Source organism: Fistularia commersonii, chromosome 2 (assembly GCF_037954325.1).
Source record: "Fistularia commersonii isolate RoL2024-O1a breed Wild chromosome 2, RoL_Fcom_v1.0, whole genome shotgun sequence".
Lineage (NCBI taxonomy): Eukaryota > Metazoa > Chordata > Actinopteri > Syngnathiformes > Fistulariidae > Fistularia > Fistularia commersonii.
Window position 1 is genome coordinate 11,382,374 of NC_141285.1, and position 23,434 is coordinate 11,405,807.

The 23,434-nt window shown below is 40.8% G+C and overlaps 3 protein-coding genes across 19 annotated transcripts in view; 2 read left to right on the forward strand and 1 right to left on the reverse strand.

Annotated features, from left to right (window-relative positions):
* Nucleotides 1-2,140: 2,140 nt before the first annotated feature.
* Nucleotides 2,141-8,011, reverse strand: LOC147236351 (uncharacterized). The gene has a single exon (XM_086161490.1). The coding sequence runs from the start codon at nt 7,988-7,990 to the stop codon at nt 6,311-6,313; it is 1,680 nt and encodes a 559-aa protein (XP_086017616.1). The 5' UTR covers nt 7,991-8,011; the 3' UTR covers nt 2,141-6,310.
* Nucleotides 8,012-8,718: 707 nt separating this feature from the next.
* nsmce4a (NSE4A component of SMC5/6 complex) lies at nt 8,719-15,617 on the forward strand. Its single transcript, XM_086161501.1, has 11 exons — nt 8,719-8,857; nt 9,522-9,759; nt 9,849-9,929; nt 10,179-10,309; nt 11,630-11,790; nt 11,929-12,028; nt 12,536-12,626; nt 12,700-12,794; nt 12,874-12,922; nt 13,031-13,116; nt 15,008-15,617. The coding sequence occupies exons 2-11, from the start codon at nt 9,555-9,557 to the stop codon at nt 15,071-15,073; spliced, it is 1,065 nt and encodes a 354-aa protein (XP_086017627.1). The 5' UTR covers nt 8,719-8,857; nt 9,522-9,554; the 3' UTR covers nt 15,074-15,617.
* Nucleotides 15,618-16,483: 866 nt separating this feature from the next.
* tacc2 (transforming, acidic coiled-coil containing protein 2) overlaps nt 16,484-23,434 on the forward strand; it is a 44,788-nt gene continuing 37,837 nt past the window's right edge. For 9 of the 17 annotated variants that reach the window (XM_086167192.1, XM_086167209.1, XM_086167240.1 and 6 more), the window contains exon 1: nt 16,484-16,780. In XM_086167192.1, coding sequence (XP_086023318.1) covers nt 16,670-16,780 — 111 coding nt within the window. In that variant the 5' untranslated portion in view covers nt 16,484-16,669. Of the gene's footprint in view, nt 16,781-17,677; nt 17,790-19,774; nt 19,957-20,618; nt 20,676-22,203; nt 22,449-23,434 lie in introns of those variants that run through there. The other 8 variants (XM_086167232.1, XM_086167250.1, XM_086167226.1 and 5 more) reach the window with 7 other exon arrangements.

Genomic DNA, 23,434 nt, shown 5'->3' on the forward strand with positions numbered 1-23,434 from the left:
GGGTTTTAAAGAATTGTGAATACAACAATGCAACTGCCCACTCCTTCCCTGGATGTTAAAAGCCCATTCATTTATTTTTGTCCATTATGATGCCTTTTTGAGATATCTCAAAAAGCCATCTACTACCCAGGTAGGGAATATTCTTTAAAATGTAAATAATTATAAAATAAATAAAAATAGCTCTCAAGGTCGTGAACTCAACCATCTCGGAACCCTGTCTCAGTTGTATCCAGCTTGGAAACCGGAGATGTGCACCTGGTGGTTTTGTGTGTGAGTGTGCAGCTTAATGCAGTGATGGTAGAATGGTCAAATTTTTATGCTTTTATTAAAAATTGGCACCAGCTCTTCACTAGGGTTCAGTTGGTAGAGTGCGCGTCCCTCCCATGAAAAGGCTGGATGTTTAATTCCACTATTCATGTCTGTTGCCAAAGTGGCCTTGGGCTACACACTGAACCCCTCCCTGCCCGTCGCTCCGCTGCCATAGGATTGTGAATGTGAATGCAATCCAGGGCAAAGTGCTTTGAAACTGCAAGGTATGAAAACGCTCAATAATTTTATAACATTTTTCCAGTTCATTTACTGATCGATTATAGCCCATAACAGAGCACAAGGCAAATTTTGAAGGCCCTTTACATGTCTTGCTTTGACTTGTGTAATATCAAAATCTAATGTGATGTGCTTTACACATTCCATATGTTCTCTGCAGCCTCATCTTCTGCTTTGCTGAATATGAGCGAGTACAATTCATCCTTCTTGTAGAAAGGACCTCCATCTCCTTTTTAATTGGGTTGGCTTTATCGTTCGACTTCACCGTGTTTATAGTGGATCAGATAGGAAATTACTGTTCCGTCCATGGTGGGTTGTCAAAACAGAATATTTTTCAGAATTTTTAGCCTGGCTAATGTCTTGTTTAGTTTTTTGTTTGTTTTTGTTTAACTCCCGGTCAAAATCTGTTTACTCTAGACCAAGTGGGTAGGCTGACAAACAAAGTGGGCATCACTGCCACTATGGGATTGCTTAGTCATGCTGCAGGTACATCAATATAAAATACTGACTTCATGTGTTAAGAAGAGTTTCACACTACTATGATGGAGAAGTTCAGACAAAGAAGGGCTTGTGTTGCAGTAACTTTTTTTTTTCAAGATTTTAGATCTATTCAATTGTCTCGCGTGAGAATTTAAGTCCCAGTGTGGGAAAAGTGAGCATTAATATACCACTGCATTTCTTTGATGTAGAGTGGTTGAGAAAAAGATTCATTGATTTGTTGTTGCCCTTGATCTCATGCAGCGGATGGTTTTGCTCTGGGTGCAGTTTTTAGCCTCCGGTGAAGAGCCAGTGCAAGTCATTGCGTTCTTTGCTGTTATTCTGCACAGGGTAAGAAAACATACATAATTGAGATACACAATTGGACTGGGACATGGCAAAGGGGAAAAAATATGGCAAAGGGGAAAGTTAGAAGTTATTTTTTTCTGTATAGATATGCATGATTTTCTTGTCCGTTACTGTATAACCAATCACATCTCAGAGAATAAAATTAGTGTTCATCAGTGTGTAGAGCTACAATTATTGAGATTTGTGATTTGAATGATTTAAAATGCAAACCATTTTGTGAGAAGTGAAGATACTTTATTTTCTGCTTCATTTGTGTCACAACTAGAATTTTAACTGACTTGGGTGACATTTAAAAAACGCATTCCCTCAAAACCAGATAATATACTTTTGAGTTGCATTTAATGGAGGACTGGCTTGTCAATGGAGGGCATAAAGTGCACAAAAAAAAAACTTGTTCACAAAAAAAAAAGATTCAGGCAAATTAATGAAACAACAGCAATAGATTCTACGTAAACAGCGGAACCATGTACACATGAGGAGGGGGAGATTAAAGTTAGGTCATAAACTGTAGACTGCTTATATCTTTATATTCTCAGTAATGGCACTTAGAATATATTCCTGTCTCACAGGTCCCTGCAGATTCTGGTCTGGTCTCCTTTCTGATGCACATGGGCCTGGAGAGGAAGTTCATTGTGGGATTTCTGCTGGCCTTTTCAGCTGCAGTGCCTATAGCTGCCATAATCACATACTTTATAACAATGAGTAAACCTAAATAAGCCATCACATATCCAAGTCATAAAAAAGTTCTAACATGTAGTTTTGTTTTAGGGCATGTGATTCTGTCCACAGTATGGACCTTCCTCTATGTGGCCACAGTTCATGTTCTCCCCGAGATCCGCAGCACTAGGGATTCCTCTTTTGCTGGCAATTGGGCTGCCTGATTACTAAAAAGCATGGCACAGAGAGCAAATTTATTATGTAGTTCTAATGGTATAAAGGGCACTGTGCTGCCCCGCCTGAATGGCAAATGTTGAGCAGCTGTTTGCTGTCCTGCTCTGTGCAAACATCCTGTCTGGTACAATGATTACTTCACACATGGCACGTTTTGAGGTGCCGAGGTCATTGCATGTTTCTCCATGCAGTTCATGGATCAATTTACAAGAACAAATTAATAACATGACAAGGTTCAAAATAATACAAGATGGGAGATTAGTGCAGTCATGTAACATTGTGCTATTTTTTTTGTATATTTACAGAAGCCTACCTTGACAGATTTAAAAAGACAGTTTATTTTCCTCTGCTTGTCTTTGGAGTTGTACTCCAAGTAGAACTTTACTAAAATGAAAACTATTATGTCTGGCAGGGTTTATTCAGTTGCTTTATATTTCAGGGTTCCCACGTGTCATGGAAAGTATGATACATTTTTGACCAGTGTTCCAGCCAAATGAGAAATACGTAAATTAAAAGAAAATGCAAAAACTCACACATGCTGTTTTGCCCTTGAAAATTCTTCAAATTGTTAAAACCCCAGAGCCTCCGGGATAGATGACATTCAAAGTTACCACCTTGCCTTATGTTCCATTGTTCAGTGTTAGAATTGTAATATTTGTTTTGATAATATAAAATGTTAAAAAATGGATTTTGTTGTAAGATTTAGATTATTTTCTCTTCTTTTTTACTCCCTCAGCTTTTAACTAAAAACGTTTTCTTCACAGCACTTGGAATACGAATTGAGTGACAATAGGAGGTCTGACAGAGACTCAGCACATCTCAGAGAGAAACAATGTTAGTGTTTGGATAATTTCTCCTCTGTCACACATATAGTTGTCTTTGAAAATGACCCTGAATACATAGTCCATCATGAGAGAAAGCCCTGCTTAAAGTCTATACTTTTTTTCCTCAGACAGGGAGATTATAATTCAAAAGAAAATAAATAGCCATCATGTCATGCTGCTACTTTAATTTATCAGCTAATATAGATCAGGATGTGAGTATGCTAAGGTGAATGGCACTTTCAGACATCAGTAAGTCTTATGAATTTTGAAATAACTTACTTAAAGGTTATGTCAAATCTAAGAAACTATAGTTACATTTAAAACAAACTCGATATAATGTGAGATCACAATTCCAATAGTTCCATATTTCTAACGAACAGAACATAAAGAATACATTTTTAACCATATCCTTAAGCTGAAGTCACAGCATGTAAACATTTATCAAGACTTAATGTAAAGACTGAATACGTATTGTATTTTTCATCACAGAAGAATACAATCATGACCAAAATACCGAGATAAAACAAAAAATCATCAACGATTTCAGGGGGAACATGGATTGCTTCATTCTGCTTGTTGAACTTTGGGTCTTCTTTCACCTGACGACACCCATACTATTTCCCATGAAAGCTCAAATCTGGTGGACCCCAGCAGTGAGGGATGCCGTCAAACTGTAGAAAGAGTCCTATCGGGCCTTTCTGGCCCGTGCGGCTCCGGAGGCAGTTGAAAGGTACCGGCAGGCCAAGTGGCTTGCGGCTTCAGTGGTTGCCGAGGCAAAAACTCGACTACCCTGGCTGACATGTCTCTGCCGCATTGTGTGGATGTTGGGGATACTGCTGTTGGACTGGCAGGCCGAGCTGGTGATGGGTGTGCTTCAACTACAGGGGGATCACACTACTCAGCCACCCTGGTAAGGTCTCTTCAGCGGTACTGCAGAAGAGGGGTTGTTTGACCTCGGATCCAGGGGGAGCAGTGTGGTTTCGTTCTGGTCGTGGAACAGTGGACCAGCGCTATACCCTTGGCAGGGTCCTGGAGGGGACATGGGAGTTTGCCCAACCAGTCCACATGTGTCTTGTGGATCTGGAGAAGGCATTTGACTGTGCTCTGCGGGCAATCCTGTGGGGGGGTGCTTTAGGAGTATGGGGTACAAAACCCCGTAATATGGGCTGTCCTGTCCCTGTTTGATCGGTGTCGGAGCTTGGTCGGCATTGCCAGTTGTAAGTTGGACCCGTTTCCGGTGAGAGTTAGATTCCGCCAGGGCTGTCCTTTGTCACTTATTCTGTTCATAGCTTTTATGGACAGAGTTTCTAGGCGCAGCCAGGGTATCGAGGGGATCCAGTTTAGTGGCTGCGGGATCGAGTTTCCGCTTTTTGCAGATCATGTGGTTCTGTTGGCTTCATCAGGCGATGATCTCCAGCTCTCACTGGAGCGGTTCCCAGCCAAGTGTGAAGCGGGCGGGATGAGTATCAGCACCTCCAAATCCGAGACCATGGTGCTCAACCGGAAATGGGTGGAATGTCCACTCTGGATGGGGGAACACGTCGTGCCCCAAGTTGAGGAGTTCAAGTATCTCAAGATCTTGTTCACAAGTGAAGGAAGGGTGGAGTGAGAGATTGACAGGCAGATTGGTGCAGAGTCTGCAGTGATGCAAACTCTGTCATGTCTATCATGGTGAAGAGTGAGCTGAGCCAAAAGGCAAAGCTCTCAATTTACCGGTTGATCTAGGTTCCCACCCTCACCTATGGTCATGAGCTGTGGGTAGTGATCGAAAGAATGACATTGTGGATACAAGCGGTTGAAGTGGGTTTTCTCTGCAGGGTGGCCGGTCTCTCCCTTAGAGATAGGGTGAGAAGTTTGGTCCTCCGAAGGATGGAGGAGCTCGGAATAGAGCTGCTACTCCTCCTCATAGAGAGGAGTCAAATGAGGTGGCTCAGGCATCTGATCAGGCATGTTCCTGGTGGATATTTGGGAGGAGACCACGGGGAAGACCCAGGACACACTGGAGAGACTGCCTCCAGGCTGGCCTGGGAACGCCTTGGGGTCCCCCCAGAGGAGCTGGACCATGTGGCGGGGGAGAGGGAGGCCTGGGCCTCACTGCTCTGGCTGCTGCCCCTGCGACCTGCGGAAGATGGATGGATGGATGGATGGATGGAAGGCAGCACTGTACACATACCATGCTGAAACCTGATCTACCATTAGCTCATCAAGCCTTGATCAAGCACTGGTGGAACTGCTTCACAAATATACGTGTTGTACTAGATAATGTAGAAAACACTTTGTATCAGGTTTCGAATAAAGCACAAGTAGCTGAGTGTGGAAAAAAAGCGCAGTGCTGTGGCTTAAACACCAAGGATGTGTTTTTGTTACGATTCCTGTTTCAGTTAAACTAAATTGCAGCCAAGATCCTGCTGCTTTTTAAAACACATCATGGTGGTGGGTCACTGTAAGGGAGTTAGTTAAAAAAGCTCTGTATTTTAACAGTATGCTAAAACCAAAACACTTGAGATGGAACAAGGAACAATTTAAGGCACACCCATCACTTAAAACATTGAACCACTGCACATGCACTGCAGGAAGCCATGTGGTTTTGATGATACACAACACTGTTTCAGTATTCTTGGATCCAGGCTCTTTCATCTCCTCTCTGAGCATCTCTAACGTGCATCAGATGGTGTTTGATTGAAGTGACATGACGTCTAGTTCCTTTTTTTTTTTCGAAATGCCTCAAGGCTGTATGTTCTTGCCAATGAGGAAAGGACACAATTCACGTTGCGGTATTGGCTATTTTATTGACAATTGACTATAAAACAGCGATTGCATTATAATTTGTGTGCGTTTTTTTTACATGTGGCATCTGTGGTATGTCTGTCTATCTTTCTGTTTTTTAGGTTTTCTATGTCATCAAGGTGTTTAAGGGCAAAAGGTACATCATTTTGTGCATAATATAAAGCCCTTAGAAACATACTACATATGTGCTATTAGGTTGTATGAATAACATTACCTTGACTAACCTGGCTGTTTTGGTGACACTACTACAGTAAAGGCACTTAATATGTTGTTAAATTTGCCATGAATAAAGGTTTCTCCACAGAATTCCCTTTTTTAATGACATCTTGTTTCCTATGCAGCTCAAGACAAGTGGATCAGTAAGAAACTTCAGACCTTTCGAAAAAAAAGTCTGATCTGGTTACGTGGAATTTCGTTCATAGTTTCATGCGGCTGATGGAGGCAGTCAGCTGAGCTTCCAGAGCCATCTGTGCAAACGTGTGGCTTTGAGTTTGCTGTCTCACTTGTTCCCTCATGTGAAAGGAGGCCCGAGCCTGCCTGTATGCTTCCTCCTGGATCTGTTCTCGTTGCTGCCGCAACCTCTCTCTCCTGCACTCCTTCATGGTGATGCAGCTCTCTCTGACTTTCCTCAGGGCTTCTTCCTCTCTTTGTAATCTCTCTCGGAGCTTCTGGTGGCAGACCTGCCTGTGCTTGTTTTGCCAATACGCCTGTTGAGCTCTGCTCTTGCGTTGGGCCGAGGTGTGCTGGGCGGCTCTCTCCATGCGTTGCTGGCTCACTTTGACCAGGGACTGTTTTTGTGCGAGCTGCTGGATTCTCTGCAGCTTGGCCTTCAGCTGCACCCTCTCAATCTGCCTTTTCTCCTGTGCTGTCCGATCCCGCAGCTCCCAAAGACGAGCATTTAAAGCTTGTGCTCGTTTCTCACAGGAGTGCTGCAGTTTTGTCTCCAGTGTGCTCCTCCTCTGAGCCTTCATTTCCTCCACGTGCTGATCCATCTGTCGTTTTAAGAGAATATGCCTAAGCAGAAGCCTATTATTCTCTTCCTGCAGCCTCCTCTTCTCCTCCATTTCCTGGAACACTTTGCTCTGTCTCGCCTTATGCTCCCTTTCCTTTGACACCTGTCTCTTACTCTCCCGTTGCTTTTTCTCCTCCTCTTCTCTCTGTCTAAGAAGCATCTTCTGGGAGCTTTTGCGTTCCTCTGCCTCTTTCTGCGCAGCGGCTCTTTTTGCTCTACTTTGTGCCTCGACCTCCTCTTTCAACCTTCTCCAGCGATCTTCTTGCAGCAGCACTTCCTGCCTGAGTTGTTGTGCTTTGTCTTTATCCTGAAGCACCCTCAGCCTTCTGCGCGCCTCCAGCTCCTCATTCCATCGTTGCATGCTCTGGATTAGCTTCTTCCTCCTCCTCTTTTCTGACTGAGCCCACTGAGCCTCTTCCTTTCTGCGAGCCCTCTGTCGCTCTTCTTCAACCTGCTTGGAGACCCGGAGGCGATCCTGCTCCTCACGGTGCCTCTCCAACATGAGAGCTGCAATCTTGCGATCTTGCTCTGATACTGTGACACACATCTTTCTCTTAATGTCCCTGGTGAGCTTTTCTAGTTGCATCTCAGTGGCGGGGGAAGGTCTGAGGTCTCCCAGACTGAAGCTGCAAGTTGCGCTCCTGTCTAGGTCACTATGACCTGGACAGGACCTGCAAGCAGATCTGCCTTTACAGCACAGTTCTCTACATGGAATATTCCCTGTGCTCTTGTGCACACCAGGGTCATTATTTGGTCTGATGTAGGGTGCAGTTTCAATACCTGAAGCTTTCTTACTCCCAGGCAACCCTTTGCCCTCGGCATGGATAATCCTATCCGTCTCATCACGGCACATTTTTAAAAGCTTCCTCCTCTCCCTTTCGTAGGACTCGTGCATGACCCTCATGGCCTCAACGGGTGTCTCCTTCTGCTTGGCGATCAGCTCGTTCAGCGATTTGATCAGAAGTTGAACAGGTTTGACACCAACTCCTGTGCAGGATCCACGGTTCCTCGGCACTGCAGCGTGGCTGAAGTTGGTCAGGTCCAAACGCGGGGAAGACAACATAGAACGCAGTTCTCCCATCATGAAATGTAATGGGGGCGTGTGAATCTGACGAAGACTAAATCGCCAGTGTTCTCCTTGTCGTCTGATCTAAAGCTCTGTAAGCTGAGGAAGGGATTATTGGCCCATGTGATCGGATCCGACTGAGTCTCTATGTCCGCACTAAATGCCTTTATTGCTTTATTGCATCCAGTCATGACATACTCAGGACAGTGCGTGTAAATCCTTGTGAACAACTGACTTATTAAAAAATGCCTTAAAGAATTGCCCCCATCTAGTCACCAAGCCAAGACAGTTTGACAGCATGTTTTCGTTAAACAGCGGCATCATGAACCTCAAGAACCAGAGCAGTGTTATTGCACGACCTACCATCGAGGAGCGCGTGACGGATCAATATTTAGGATCCTTGGCGATGTTTTGGTTGTACGGTCTGGACATCTCCCCAGGAAACCGCTGATCGACCATCTGCTCTTTTACGACCGGATAGGACGCATTTGCTCTTCCGAAGGTACTCCACTATTGCCGTAATAAAGGCATGGCAGACATATTCTAAGAAATTGACATTTTAAAAGTTCATCAAACTGTAATTTAAAGAACCCCCTGGAATCAATTTGAGGATATACTTGGAGTAACATTTATGAAAGGACCTTCAAATTCCAACCGTGGTGAAGTTGTTTTCCACTCTTTTCAAAAGGGGGCGAACATGAGTCAATAAGGTGATTGTGAGTCGCAAACTCACAGAAAGAGCAAGTACGGTCTTGGAGGAAATCCTTCTGACGCGTTGTTCTTCGTCTCCTTCCTGCATTCTCCAGAGTTAGACTGAAGCCCGCTAATGGAAAATTGACATTTCTACAAATTGAACAACCAGACGGCACCACACTATTACCTCAAGTATGAACTTTTGTAATGATGGAGGAGTTGGAACCCTTTTACGTTTCGTTAACTAGCTACAATAACGGTTAGCTTACTTTGGCTAAGGTCCCGCCTTTACCATGATCGGAGAGTGGTGGAAGAAATTAATCAGTATTGTCATTCACTGCCTTGTTTACAAGATCGATGTTGATCTTTCCCCATGTCTGGCCTCTTGTTCATTTTTTAAAAAATCTTCAGCCGAGTCAGAACCGATTTAGTTAGATTTCTGCATAAGAGTAACGCTCTTTTGGGTCAGTTAGTCTGAGGGTGAAATGGTCTCGTTAGAGAGGATGCAGTGGCGAAACCGAGGATCTGGTGAATAATTTGAAGTTTCTCATCGTTAGTCTTGTGGCTGTTAGCGATTTAGTTTTGTTGTTTTTACAAGAATCCGTAACACCCTGTCTGAAATGAGATTCTGTCGTGCTGCGACAATTGTGGTTAATCTAAAGCGTTTTTCTAATGTCTGTCTATAATGTCCTCTTAAGTCTTTGTCAATATAGTCACATAGATATTTTTGATGCACAAATATGATCTTTATGGCCACCTAAAATGGGGAATATCAAGCATAATTTAAATTGTAGCATCCACAGAAAAATACATTTTATACTAAAACTTGTTTTTTGCGTATATGTCTGTCTCACAGAAACAAATATTCTGTGTACTGGAAGACGAAGGAATGAAGCGGGGCCAAAATGGGGGTGACAAGGATGGGCACCAGCATAATGGCATCCCTGGTCACAGGAGAGGAGACCAGGAGTCGATGGAAGTAGACCAAGGCGACTCAGGCCTCGGCTCATCTGAGTTGAATGACAATGTCAGTGACCCGGGTCTCAGGAGGGAAATACGCACCAAGTATAGGGATCTCATCAATTCTGTTCAGCGTAAGTAACACGATTGGACAGTTGGTGGTGTAGATTATTGTTAAAAGTGTTTGCTAGTCAAGTAATATCCAATTGTTTTTTTTCTTCAGGAAATAGAGAAGACATACTGAACCCCTCCAACAATAAACTCACTGAAGTTTTAGAAGAGGCAAACAAGCTATTTCAAGATGGTATGTATGTTGAAAACCCGTTGAGTTGTGTGCATATTTTACAAGTATTGAAGACTAATTCTTCAGTCATACTCCTCAGAGTTTGACATTTCTACTCCTGTCTGTCCCCCATACTTTGGTTTCCCCTTTCAATGTCTAAATACACATGCATGGTGTAATTTGAAATTATTCGAATTTCAAATGACAAACCATATCTGACTTGCCATGTTGTCAAAAAGTACCACTAACTGTTCAGGTGTTGTCTGACAGTACGACAAGCAAGGGAAGCTGCTCTGGATGCCCAGCTTCTTGTTGTGGCCACAGACCTGGGAAAGGAGAAGGCAAGCCAGCTGTTTTCGGAGGGTGCGGCTTTTGATACCTCTGCTTTTGCCGAGCATCTTGTGAGTGATTTAACGTCTTGTTATATGCAATGACTTCTTTGGAGAAAGAGATCATGTTTATATTAATTAAAACATGTTTCGAATGGGGGGCACAAGTCAATGTGGGGGTTTGTTTAAGCCAGGGGTCAGGAACCTTTTCGACTGGGAGAGCCATAAAAGGCAAATATTTCTAAATATATTTCATCGAGAGCCATATAGTATTTTAACGTATAATAAATTAAACAAGTCTTACTTTTAATGCGACCTCTGGTGCTGCATGATTTTGTTCGAAGTGACGCTTTATATTTGACCATTTCATCGATGCAATTTTATCATAGCATACTGTATTAGACATACAGCAGATCCAAATGCAAATTCCTCTGTCTACGCTGCCTGGAATGCACGGTAATCATCGTCTTTTTTTTATTTTATTTTGCCATCTTTTCCGTTATGAGGGTTGACGGAGCTAACTAGTTGGCTATCTGATAAAACTAATTTCTTCACCATTACAATGATCCGGTCGTGCTCGGAAGCCTTTGGTTCCCCACCCGACCGACGGGTGTCCTGTGAAATTTATCTTCAAAACTAATTTCTGTTTACTTTGAAATGACACAGTGTTATGAAGAAATAGCACAATTATTTTAAAACCAGTTCCAAACCAGTTTTTCTTTTTCAACTCAGAATTGTCTGGGTGCCATATGCCGTCACCGGAAGAGCCATTTATGGCTCGCGGGCCACAGGTTCCCGACCGCTGGTTTAAGCCATTCTTAGGATAGGGATACACAATACAAGAAAACTGATTAAGTATTCTCTTATAAACTATAACAGAGCATTCTTTGTCAAATCATAGTCATTTGAAACTTTAAAACAAGCTTATAACACATTTCTCCATTGAGCCATGAACAGGGAGTGTTGCAGATCACATGAAAATGTTGACCTTATCAAAAAGTATTCCACTGATAGGCCTCATACAGTAGGGCTTATCCTACTAGCTTAGAAAGACCCAATGGTATAAAGAAAAATCCTAGATTATCTACAACCTTGCCTGCGTTGCCCTCTGACCATATGTAAATCAAATTTGTGTCTCATCCTTCCACTGAAGAGGCTGTGTTAAATTAATTTGCATTAAAAGGGAAACAAAGCAATAAAGCCTTAAATTATTCTTTGCTGTGGAAGAACTATTAAAGAATGATGACATTTTCATCAAGAAAGCAGACAAGTATTATATTCCCCTTAAAAAAGGGAACGAGTTTGTTGACTTTCATAATATCTGATCACAGATATTCAGCCTTTTTTTTTTTCCCCAACTCTAATACAAAGGTATCTCTGCTTCTGTGACAGTTGTCGTTCATGGGCCTCAACCGACTGGAAAATGGGGACAATGAGAGGCAGAGGCAGAGCAGAGGTGCAGGCAGTGATGGCTACCTTCCCCGGGATGCTTGGCACAGACTGGCCCAGAGGGCAGAGTGCTGTTTCAGAACAGCACCCACTTTCCACTATATGTAAGTGCAGCGTTTTCTCGTGCCAGTGCTTACAAGTCCTTTTTGAACTGGTTATTGAATGGGCCAGTTTATATCATTTTGAGAGATCTATTGTACTGTATGCCGCTGATGTTTAGCTCCATGTGGTTCTATTGTCAGGATGGGTTCATTCCATGCTGAGCCCCCTCCTCCAAGGCAAAAAATAGACCGACAAAAAAAGGTACCACACAAGGAAGCGAAAAGGATAATGCCCACGCAGGTAGGTAAACCTGTATTGCAGTGGCACTCGCACTCATTTGCATTCATTCAATGAGACATTACAACCAGATACATGTTCTGTCAGACAAGCGACAGTCCAAACCTCCTTTCAGACATAAACCGCAGTCAGTATATCTGGTATTAACCCTGTTATACCGAAACACAGTTAGATCACAGCAAAAGAAATTCTGTATAAATCTCATTGCCGCTTTAGATATATATTTTTGGTGGTGGTCATTGTGCTTTCTTGGCATCTGTTGAAAAAATTAGGTTTCTTTTGATGCACACTCATTGTGAATAAAGTGGGTCAAGTTAAGGTAATATCCACTTCCAATGCATGTCTTAAAGGGGCCTTAGATGCCCCTTTGTAAAATAATACATTCTCGCCTTACTAAAATGACACATTTCTTTCAGAGAACTGTCATCATTCATTATTCAGAAAGTTTTCATCAGTAATATACAGTAATGGGTTATTGTGCAAATTATCTTTTAAATTGTCATTTGCCAGCTGAAGAAAATGGAAGAATCCCATCAAGAGGCAACAGAGAAAGAGGTGGAAAGAATCTTGGGATGCCTGAGGCGTTATCATCAAAATGATCGTGAGTTTTAAGATCCCCTAAAAAAGAATGTGTTCATTTATGGTTTGCTAATTTGATTTTGTTTACATTTCAGCAACAACACCAATATCATATTATGAGTTTGTTATCGATCCTCACTCATTTTCTCGGACGGTAGAGAACATTTTCCATACCTCTTTTCTAATCAGGGTAAGTTGCCTATAAATACAATTTATCAGTACATTTCTGCCCTCCGGATTTCTGCCAAACCAATGTGTTTGTGTTTCAGGATGGCTCTGCTCGGATGTATGTGGATGATGCCAAATTACCTTGTATAGGTAGGAAAGGAAATACATGTGATTTTACCTTATTGACACAGTGGATTAACATAGAAAATGCACTTCAGGTTCCTTTCAGTGACTCAAGTATCGGGGCTTCTGTTTAAGGTCTAGCTGAAGAGGAGGAGGTGGAAGCTGGAGAGTCAGACAGCCGTAATCAGTGTATTGTTTCTATCAGTCCCAAAATCTGGAAGGTGAGCAAGTCTTGAATTTACTTTGGTTTACTTTGGTAGTTGCTTTTATTTTACAGAATTACTATCCTGTTACAGAGCCTCATTTGTCTGATAGCAGAAGACATCCCCACATTAATTCTGTAATTTTAGATTTGTCCCTTTTGAATGTTGGCATCATCAAACTAAACATGTACAGTATTTGAGTACTGTATTTTTTGCACTATAAGGCGCACTTAAAATCAATTTTCTCAAAAATCGTCCATGCACCTTATAATCCCATGCACCTTATGTATGAAGTCTTGTTGTGCTTACTGACCTCGAACCAATTTTATGTGGTACACTGCGCTCAAAAATCCGTCAAAAGGTTTTCATGCGCCTTTGGTAAGCAACAAAGCCGCTCTGCTTGAGTGATTACCCTAACACTGGGATGTTGTATGAAAGTCGGTCCTTGGTTGACTATGGGTTGCAACGTAAGACAACGTTGGATAACTGATTATGTAGTGCTGGAATACGACGTTGTTCCAACCTCACACCAACTTCAGATGCCCGCCATTGCTGGCAACGATAAATCCATTATAGAACAGTACGTAGTACGCTTACCTCTGCCACTTTTTGTAATACCGGTACATATTGTGCTTCAACATAATATTACTGTACATTTGTGTGTGTGAGTACCCCCCAAAAACGGCACCTGTAAAGAAACATGCTTACAAAGCCGAATTCAAACTCAAGGCTATCAGCTGCAAAAGAATTTGACAATGAATCAACAGTATGGATGTGGAGGAAGCAAGCAGATGAACTACGCCAAGTAAAGAAGACCAAATAGAGTTTCTGAGGGAACAAAGTGAGATGAATAAAGTTCGACTAAATTGACTGTTTAGTTTTGCTTTATATACTGTATGTTTTATCATGCACCACATAACGCGATGTGCATTATGTATGAAAATCAACCTGTTCATTCGTATTGCACCTTATAATGCGGTGCACTTATGGTCCCCAAAATACAATATTGCAAAATACTGTAATTACTGAGCTTTACCACTGGGAAGAGAAAAAAGTGGTTCTTAATCCCATAGTTGATTCTCTCCACTATGACCTTTTTGAGGTAATTATTGTATGTTAATGTCATATTCCAGTATTTCTTTGATTAATGTTGAAACTACATTCCATGTAATCAAATGACTTTGATGATCAATCAAATATTATATACTGTTAAAATTAATATTTATATTTTTCTTGTTTATCAAGTCTTTGTATTCCTTTTGGTATTGTCTCCATAGGCTACAGTTTTTGGTTCAATTTATCCACTGAGGTTGTAAAACAATTGTGTCAGTGCTTTTGGTTCCATATTTCTTCATCATTTGATGTTTAATTAAGGCAGCACGAACACACAGTGAATAGCACTTGTGCCTCAGAGCAAGAAGGTTCCTATTTCAGTTCTTATGTGGCCTTCCAGCATGGAGTTTGCATATTCTCCCCATGTTTGCAAGTCTAAGAACGTTTCAATTGAAGAACCTAAATCCCACTAATGTCTCTTATTTGGCCCTGTGATAGCCTTCCTCTTGCTAATAACATCTTGGACAGGCTTGAAGTGACCCTGACTGCAGGATAGGCACAATAGATAATGAATGAATCAGCATTTTGTTCAGACGGACACTGCTCACCTGCAGTTTGATGGCTTTGTGTTTTATCTTAGATACAATGTGACTGCACAAGTTCATAGAGATTTCTGCCAGACTCCTATCTGGGTTATCCTGCACACCTTGCCTAGTCACTTCTATTCCATTAAAGACACTTAGACCCTTCCATGTGGGAAGAGATAAATCTGAGTGAGACATCGTGAGAAGGAAGCTGAGATGAAAGAAACACCTGTCTGGTTGAAATGATTTGTTGTTTTCATTGTGTCTTTCAGGAGCTTATAGATGCCTTTGCCATCACAAACACGATGATTCAGCCTCCCAGCATGCAGACTGAGTGATGGGCCTGCCAATTTATGTTTGCTAAAACTGTACAGTTTGGGGTTTTATGTGTCTTTTGCTGTGTTTTTTTTTTTTTTTATTTGATTTTTTTGATAAAGATAATACTTGCCAGAACCAAGTCTGATTGTAATACTGACTTCAGGTCACATAAACTGAGTTGCACATTGAAAAAATGTTTCCTATTTTTAGATATTTGAGTAATAAAAGAGAGACACTTTGTTATTGTAGTTGTGTTATTCTTGCCACAACTTGATATAAAAATGTAAAAGATAACTCGTCACTAATTGTGGGTGGAATAAGTGCTCTATGTATCCCATCCTAGTAGTTTATAAATATTTTAGTGTTTCAAGAGAGTCAGCGTGGACCAATCAGCTAAGCATCTGACATTCAATGCATCCATGTCATAACTGGCTTTCTACTCTTAAAGGCGGCAGTGACCTGGATGACCATGTGAATATTCAGTTTCCAGTCTCTGTGAATTGACCATGTGCATTTGTAAAAGTACAGGTAAAACAATGTCATTTATTTCAATGTCACTGATCCCATGAGAAACCATTGAGATAAAGCTATGTGTTTCTGTGTTGGATGTCTTGCTAAACAGTTTCAAAGTTATGATGAATTTAGATTGGTTTTCTGAAAATCTGCACATCCTAACCCCTAAAATTTAGGTACTAAAGAAAGGTGGCCCAACATTATCCAAGGGAAATGTGGCAGACAAGTGTCTCGAACAATCACACCTCAACAACTTGACCTCTCCAATGCTGTCTGCGGTTAGGTCAAAGGTGTCTCCAAGCTCTGGTTTGGTGAACCCTTTAAGTCCTCTGTTTCCAGTTGATGTTTTGGCAAGGACATTATGTTATTTACTGCAAGGAGAATGGGGATGTGTGTAAGAAATGTGGGGCAGTTTATGAATGTATAGATTGTCACATTCCACTCAAGTATTTAACTGATTTATTTTCTATACCTGCTAAAAGAACAATTTTAAGATGGGCGGGGGGCAAGCAAGATTTATAGACCATGGCTTTTTTCGAAACCAGTCTAATCTGAAATTGATCAAACGCCAGATTGGTATAAAAACCTAAATCTGCAAGTGAAAACAGCAGAAACTGACTTCACATTCATCATTTATTTCTTTGGAAATATATATTGAAAATAATTTATATGCTATAATTTTCCTCCTGCTGTATTTTGAAAGGCCGAATTGGTGGTGTGATTAGATATATTTGGGTAAATACACTGGAAACATCGTGATTCTAATCATCGTGATGTATCACCATCATCCTGCAGTCCCCGAGGCCTTTTAAAGAGGCAGGCATTCTTTCTACTGCCTCCCATCTTCCTCTCTCCCACTCTGATCATTTTCCCTCCAAAGCTGTGGCTCAGTGCGCTCATCCTCACAGTGATGTAAGATCCATATTAGGCTGAAAAGAGTAGCTTCCCCTCTCTCATTTTTATTCGGTTAGGTTCCTTATGTAATGTGGATTTTACATAATAATGGCTTGAAAAATGCAGATCATTTAATAGGGACTCGGGCGTATGCACATACACTTGCAGCTGCTTCAAAGATCTGGCAATGCTGAGGCTGACTGATAACGATGCAGTTCTGCAGGAAGGTACTCTGCAAGCCGTGTAGTGCCAGAGTCACTTCACCAGAGGAGGACATGGAATACAAGATGGGGAATTGCATCGGAATTCCACACAGCAAGGTAAACAGGAGCAAAATGATTGCCTGTATGTGTGTGTGTCTCTGTGTATGTGTGTGTGCACAGAAAACATGCAGGGATATACTGATGGGGACTCTACTCAGGCACCCAGGGAGAAGGTGTGCTGGAGTGTTGGAGGAGGGGCGATGTCAGGAGCAAATTACCACTGGGGAAAGTAAGGAAGAGGAAAGGAGGACCTAAAGGGTGACGCTGGGATTTTGTGAAGGATGGATGGGTAGAAGGCAGGCCAGAATCTTTAGAATGATCCCAGACCTGCAAGGCTAAACTAACAGCCATCTGAAGCCATAAATAGATAAAATGACTGTAAACAGAAATGAAAGATGTATTCAAAAAGTGTGCTTAAAACCTCTTGATTGAGAATTCGGATGATGAGATGATACTGTTTTTTTTTTTTTACTGCTTATTAGCTCAATACAGCGGGCAACTCTGTGTTTTTCTCAAACATTAAAACATATTTGGAGATGCATCAGAGGAACAAATTGGGTTTAGATGTGAAGTGACATCATTCATGGATGTATTTGCTGTTGGTTTGAAATTGAAGGAGAGCTAAAGGCGTGATAAATATTAGGTAATCCTTTTTATATGATTGAGGCATGAGCTAGAGGGTCAAACAAAACATACACAGTGCAGTGTTGCCTCAGACCTTGTGTCCTGATCAGCTGACTCTTGGAGCAGGTGACCCACACTCCCCTCCCCACACTAATACTCTGAGTAGACATGGCCTCGCCAGCTCTTATTTGGCCCCCTACTTTTCCCTCCACATAACCCTATCCCCGTGTCTCCTTGTGCCCTGTGTCCACCTCAGCCGCCTATCAGCCCCCTGCAACTCTCTGTCCTCCCCACCCACTCAACCTTCATCCCAAAAATAGCAGCAAAAACATCGGGGCTCCTCTGGAAGGGACAGGCTCAAACATTGGTCAAGAAATCTGACAGTAAACATTGACTGGAAGAAATTGTAAAAAAATCTTGAGGGAGAAATTCATTTGCTGTGGTGAGTAGTTAAAACTGAGGCTTTGGTACAACTTTCGCTGGTGTCTTTGATACAGGCTTTTTCTCATCAGCCTTTTCTATTTCTATCAGGTGGATAATAGTATAGTGATAGAAATTGTATACAGTTCTGCAAGACAGTATACAATTTACAAGTTAGGAAATGCTTTTATTTTCAGAGATTGTGGTAGGAACGTATGTGTTTTTAGTTTTGGTGATTCCTGAGGTTCCCTCCAATTCAGAGATCATATGCATGACAGGAAACAGTAACTTTATACTGATGATGTTTCGGCAGGGGCTATCATCCAAACCCATGGCCTTAAAAGATGATTTACACTGAATGATGGACAGTCTGATGATGAGGTGACAAGGGACCTGGGAAGATTCTCATCGCAGTACTTTTTGCACTCGGAGAAAGCCCTTTAACACTGATGCTAGTTGAAGTGTGTGCGCATACAAACATTCACGATGTGGAAGCTGAAATTACATCCCATTTACACAAATAGCAGGCAAGCAGGCCGAGGGTAAATGCACCACTCCAAACATTATAATATAATACAGATAATAATTCAGCCATCACAGTCCTATCGCAGTGGAACAAAAATAACTCAAATCAAAAATAGAGAAACCCTTTCTTAAGCAATGAACTATTCAACTGTACTTAGTTACTTGTGCTCTACCAGTATTTTTTCATTTAATTTGATACTATGTTTCATCAATTACATCAATTACCATTACTTTTTGGCAGCTTTACGACTGTTTTATTATTATTATCATTATTATTATTATTATTATTATTTTCTTTGTTCTTCATTAATTGATTCATTTTAATTTTTCAAAAGAAAAGAGTTGCCTTTTTTACCACAAAGGCTGTGTAACAAAAACACATTTGTTACATATTTATATGCAAAGTAGTTCTGTTATTGGAATTATTCCACACACATTTGCTAACATTGTCATAGTCTTGCAAGAGTAACACATGTTTGGTCTTGCAGAATTATTTTGTGATAAAGTCATGTAAAATGCAATGTTATATGACAATAATATCACACTCTGCTTAATGGTTTACAATTTCTCATAATTGCATAATAGATTTTTTTTTACCTTTGTTATCGAAACATTCTTAACATTCTTATTCTTGGGACATTTACTTGTAATTGAGCGGTGTTCTACATAAAAAGACTGTGCACTTCATATACCTCTGCATTTATCTTCTACATCTACGTTTATCTTCTACATTTTTTGTAACCGAATGTGCACAACATATTGTGCACGAGACTGTAATAAAGTCTGACAGCACCTCAGATGGGGACACATCTCTATTTATAATACGCTGCATATCCAGGTCAGTGCTTTTCTTTCTGACTAAACAGCAAACAGCCCTTGCAGTCATATGAGACATACATAAACAGCCTCTCTGCAGAATGAGTGTTTCATGTTGCTGAGCTACAACATATAAACAATGAAAAGTCCTTATTTGGGTGCCATATAAAAGCATGATGTAATCAGTTGCCCTCCCTCTGAAATCTGCCCATGGGTAATGCCTTGCTCTTTACATGCTTACTTTCAATGTAGTAGTCTGTCAGTATTTGCATTTTACATATGAGTATGTCAAGTCAGGAGGAGTAATGGTATGAATTATCTACTTGCAGAGCAGAATGATATGACTAAGTTTCATTACATCTACAAGGTGACAATATTCATGCATAGTATTATAAACAAGAGGATACTTGCATTCTAGGAAATGAGTTTCAGCATGTCTCAGCTTGTCAAAACAACTTATCAGTGCTGAATTGTTGAAAGCATCCTAAAAGCCGCCAGTAAAGTTATCACTTTGAATCACATGAAAGTTATTGTATGCTTAAAAGTGTTTTAAGCCCCTATCAACAGAGCTCCTTGAGGGAGGTCCCCAATCACATGTTACAATTCTCTAAAAGTCCATTCACACTAAAAACATTCTTTCTCTGCAATTTCAACCTCATACCACAGACCTGTAATCCTTTGGCGCACAAAGCGACTGAGACAAGTCACTTCAGCTGCACGTACTGTGCTGATCCTGGGAATGGCAGTGCGCTGATGGTCCTTCTGTGTTAGTCTCATTTGTCCCTCGGCGTTAGTATCATTCATCCAGATGAGCCATGGGGAATGAGAGCAGCACAACCGAGGCTTTGGTAAGGTCAAGTTCACTACCAGCAAAGGTTTTTATTGTTGTTTACTACTTTTCTTGAGCTCTCTCATGCACAGAGATCCTAGAGGATTCACATAATTACTCACTGTTAACTTAAGTAAAGCGCACAGGTTGTCTTCATAGCTGTAGTATGTACATTCATGTCCAACTGTATCTTGTCTAATGAGAATTTAGATTAAAAATTTAGGCCCTGTTAATGGTTAGCAGGTGTAAATACAAGATATTTACCCAGACACAATGTTTACTGCAGTGCACGCTGCTTCTTTCAGGTCTTGGTTTCTTACAAGGCTAGAATCCCTTTATTTATTGATTAATTTGTCTTTATTAACATATGTGATTTGAAAAAGTAATTTATATGTAATAATTTTGATTATTTTTCAGTTTTTTTTTTCTGTTGTTTTTGCCAAATATGATTCAAACAACCAAGCTTTGGAATCCAGGATTATCTTAATGAGATTAATATTTGTCTCATGAGCTTAAGAGAGTACGGGTAAACACAAATCTAACGTTGTTTGCACCTATGTAGCAAAGATAGAAAAAAAGAAAAAAAAGTGCGACATATTCCACTGCTAATGCAGAGATAAAGTTCATCAAACCACTGTGTAATTTACAACTCCAGTTGAACCGTTTTGATTCCCATTTCAGCCAGAAGAGGACGCTCCAGACAATGTTGTTCTGTTTCCACCTCAGGAAAGTTTGAAGGTAGAGCAGAAGTGTGTGTGTGTATGTACGTGTGTTTGTGTGTGTTTGTGTGTGTATGTATGTGTGGGGGTTTGTGTTTGCTGGGACATATAGTGTGTGTTAGGAAGCGCACGCCAAATATCTTATTTCACAACAGGCTGTTTTTGTGGAATACTAGAGACATTTTTTCAACATTACAATTAAAGCACTGTTTTTTTTCTTAGTTCAGATGTGTGTAACAAATAAATCCCCTCTTATTTCTACTGATAGAAGCAGACATTCGCCCTTCATTCTACATTTTTGAGTGATTTGAGGAGAAATCCACGTATGATGTATATTATAGATGGTAATACATTATGCAAAATGTTTAATTGGGTTTTTGACACAGAAGGAGTAGGTGAAATGAAAAATGAAATCATGCCATTCAATAGCAATTTTAAGATAATACCATATATTCTTATATTTGATATGGTATAGAATATCATATTAGATACACAACATAATAACTGTGTTATTAATATTCATCATTATACTTTGAGTCAATGTGTTGCCAATTGAAAGGTAATTCCTTCCATATTTTAAGGTAATCTCTTGTTGATTCTTGTTGTTTGCGTTATTTTGGTAGCTTCATTATTTCCAGAGATTTGCTGCTTATTTTTAAGCACCATGCTACTTATCTCAAATGTGGCTGTTTACTGATGGAATTCTTATTTATCTGAAAAAGAAACAAGTGGATAAGATAAAATTTGCCAACGCTATGTGCGAAGATTTTTTTATTTATTCATGTTTTGATTTAGACAGTTAAATCATGTATCACTATTTTTGACATACGTAAACAAAACATTAACAATTTGATGATACAGCTAGAAGGTCCCATATACAGTACTGAAGAGCTTAATATTGCCCTGCCCTAATTAAGTGTTTAGAATAAGAATAAGTCCTGATAATAAGGGAACTATTGCTGGGAAGACGGGCATTATACACAAAATAAATCCTGAAGAGATTCACTTTTCTGTTACTTCAATATGCAAACTGTCAATACATTGCTGGGCTGACATCCAGTTTTCTAATAGTGTTTTAATTATACCTCCTGAGGCAAATGTTGTGACATGTACTGTGTTGATGCCAAACACTCAGGCTCAAAGTTTGTTGAGGGAGGACCATTCAACAATGTATGTAGGTCTATATATGCGTAAATGTATTCGTGTCTGTGTGCATGCGTGTGCACGTGTAATAGTAACCAAAAGACTCTTGCTGTGTAAACTGATCCTCCCTTGGAGGGTCACAGCAGGCCTGACTCTTGGCCTATTTCCCAACATTCACCTGCAGAGGCAGTGTCAGTCAGTCAGAGCTGCCAGCATAGAAACAGAACATTGGAAGAAGGGAGGAGGCTGGAGGAGCAGAGGTGGGAAGGGAGGATTAAACAGAAGGAGGCGGGGGTTACTGAGTGGAGAGTTTACAGTAAAGGGGGAGGAGAATGCTAAGCACTACCCTGTGGCCAACCCAGAGTCAAGTCAGTCACCCTCAGGAGTGTGAGGAAGTGTTGTGTTACCAGGCCTCCACACTGGAGTGGCTCATGGAAATTTAACAGGAAGGTCCATCGGCAGCAGCAGCAGCAGAGGACAGGACTGTTTTGGGATGGGGAGAAGCTGGAGCGTTATTAGGAAGTGTTACAGCCTGTCACAGCGTCTGACCCCCCCCCTTCAAAACACAGATGCGGCCTGTAGAGAGAGCAGGATAGAAGGATAGTGAGGAGGCTGCATTGCACTAGAGTCACCTTCAGCACACTGCTGGGTAAGTGCAACATAGAAACACTAATCAAACCAGAAGGGTGTATTTACAAAGAAAAGTGTCTAGGACTTCATCTTCCTGTGTGTTACTCACAGAGCAAGTGAGGGCATGTACCCGCTGCTCCTGCTGTCTTTGTTAACAACAGTCAAATGTGAAGAATTACAGTTGTGTTAGCACATGACTACTGATACATTAAATGGTTCTTACTGAATGTGACCGGTGGAAACCTTCAAGTGCTTCCTGTTCGTGTCCTGTTTATTAATCAATAACAGAATGTGTCTGTGTGTAAGTTAAGCGGAATGAAAAAAAAGCTCTGCACTTTATCACCTCAGCAACCTTACATACACGACCTCTTATTTTACCGTCATTTTAAGGGGGAAAAATAAGGGTATAAACTTGTTTCTACTTCTGTAGCGCATGTCATTTTTATTGTTGCAAAGTTAGTTTTGAGTGAACATCAGTCACACTTTCCACTGTCGCCTTGGTCATTTTTCTTGACAAGATAAAACTATTGTTGGAAAACAGGAAACAAACCCATGACAGCATACAAACATCATGCGACAATCCTCTTGTCATTTTTCCATGCAGCTTAAATCCGATTCCAATGTTAATATAGACACGGTAATCAAAGATTTCCCTAGTGAGTGGCACTTACCTGAAGTTTCTTTATATGTGGCTCTTTATGGAAAAGTCTCATCAGCATAGCAACAGAAGTCTACAAAAGTAAAGTCTACAAGTAAAGATAGCCAAAAGTAGCTATGAAGATGAAAACATAAAATGAACGTCTCCCAAACTGTCCATTTTTCATTTTCATAGCCAACACTTGCCGATTACGCTTATTATTTATAGATTTATCCCTACTCACTTATCTATTTCTTTTCTGCTAGCACCCCATCAGATCATCTGGCTTCACTGTGGACAGAAAAGTAAAAATTTCATCGCAGGGGCAAACATGTTTCCTGACTGTGGAAATAATAACAAACGCTTTG

Excerpts from the sequence above, each read along its gene's own strand:
- LOC147236351 (XM_086161490.1), bottom strand. The coding sequence starts at position 7,990 with ATGATGGGAGAACTGCGTTCTATGTTGTCTTCCCCGCGTTTGGACCTG.
- nsmce4a (XM_086161501.1), top strand. The coding sequence starts at position 9,555 with ATGAAGCGGGGCCAAAATGGGGGTGACAAGGATGGGCACCAGCATAAT. Across the intron at positions 9,930-10,178 it reads AAACAAGCTATTTCAAGATG|TACGACAAGCAAGGGAAGCT; the intron begins GTATGTATGTTG and ends GTTGTCTGACAG. Across the intron at positions 13,117-15,007 it reads TCAGTCCCAAAATCTGGAAG|GAGCTTATAGATGCCTTTGC; the intron begins GTGAGCAAGTCT and ends TGTGTCTTTCAG.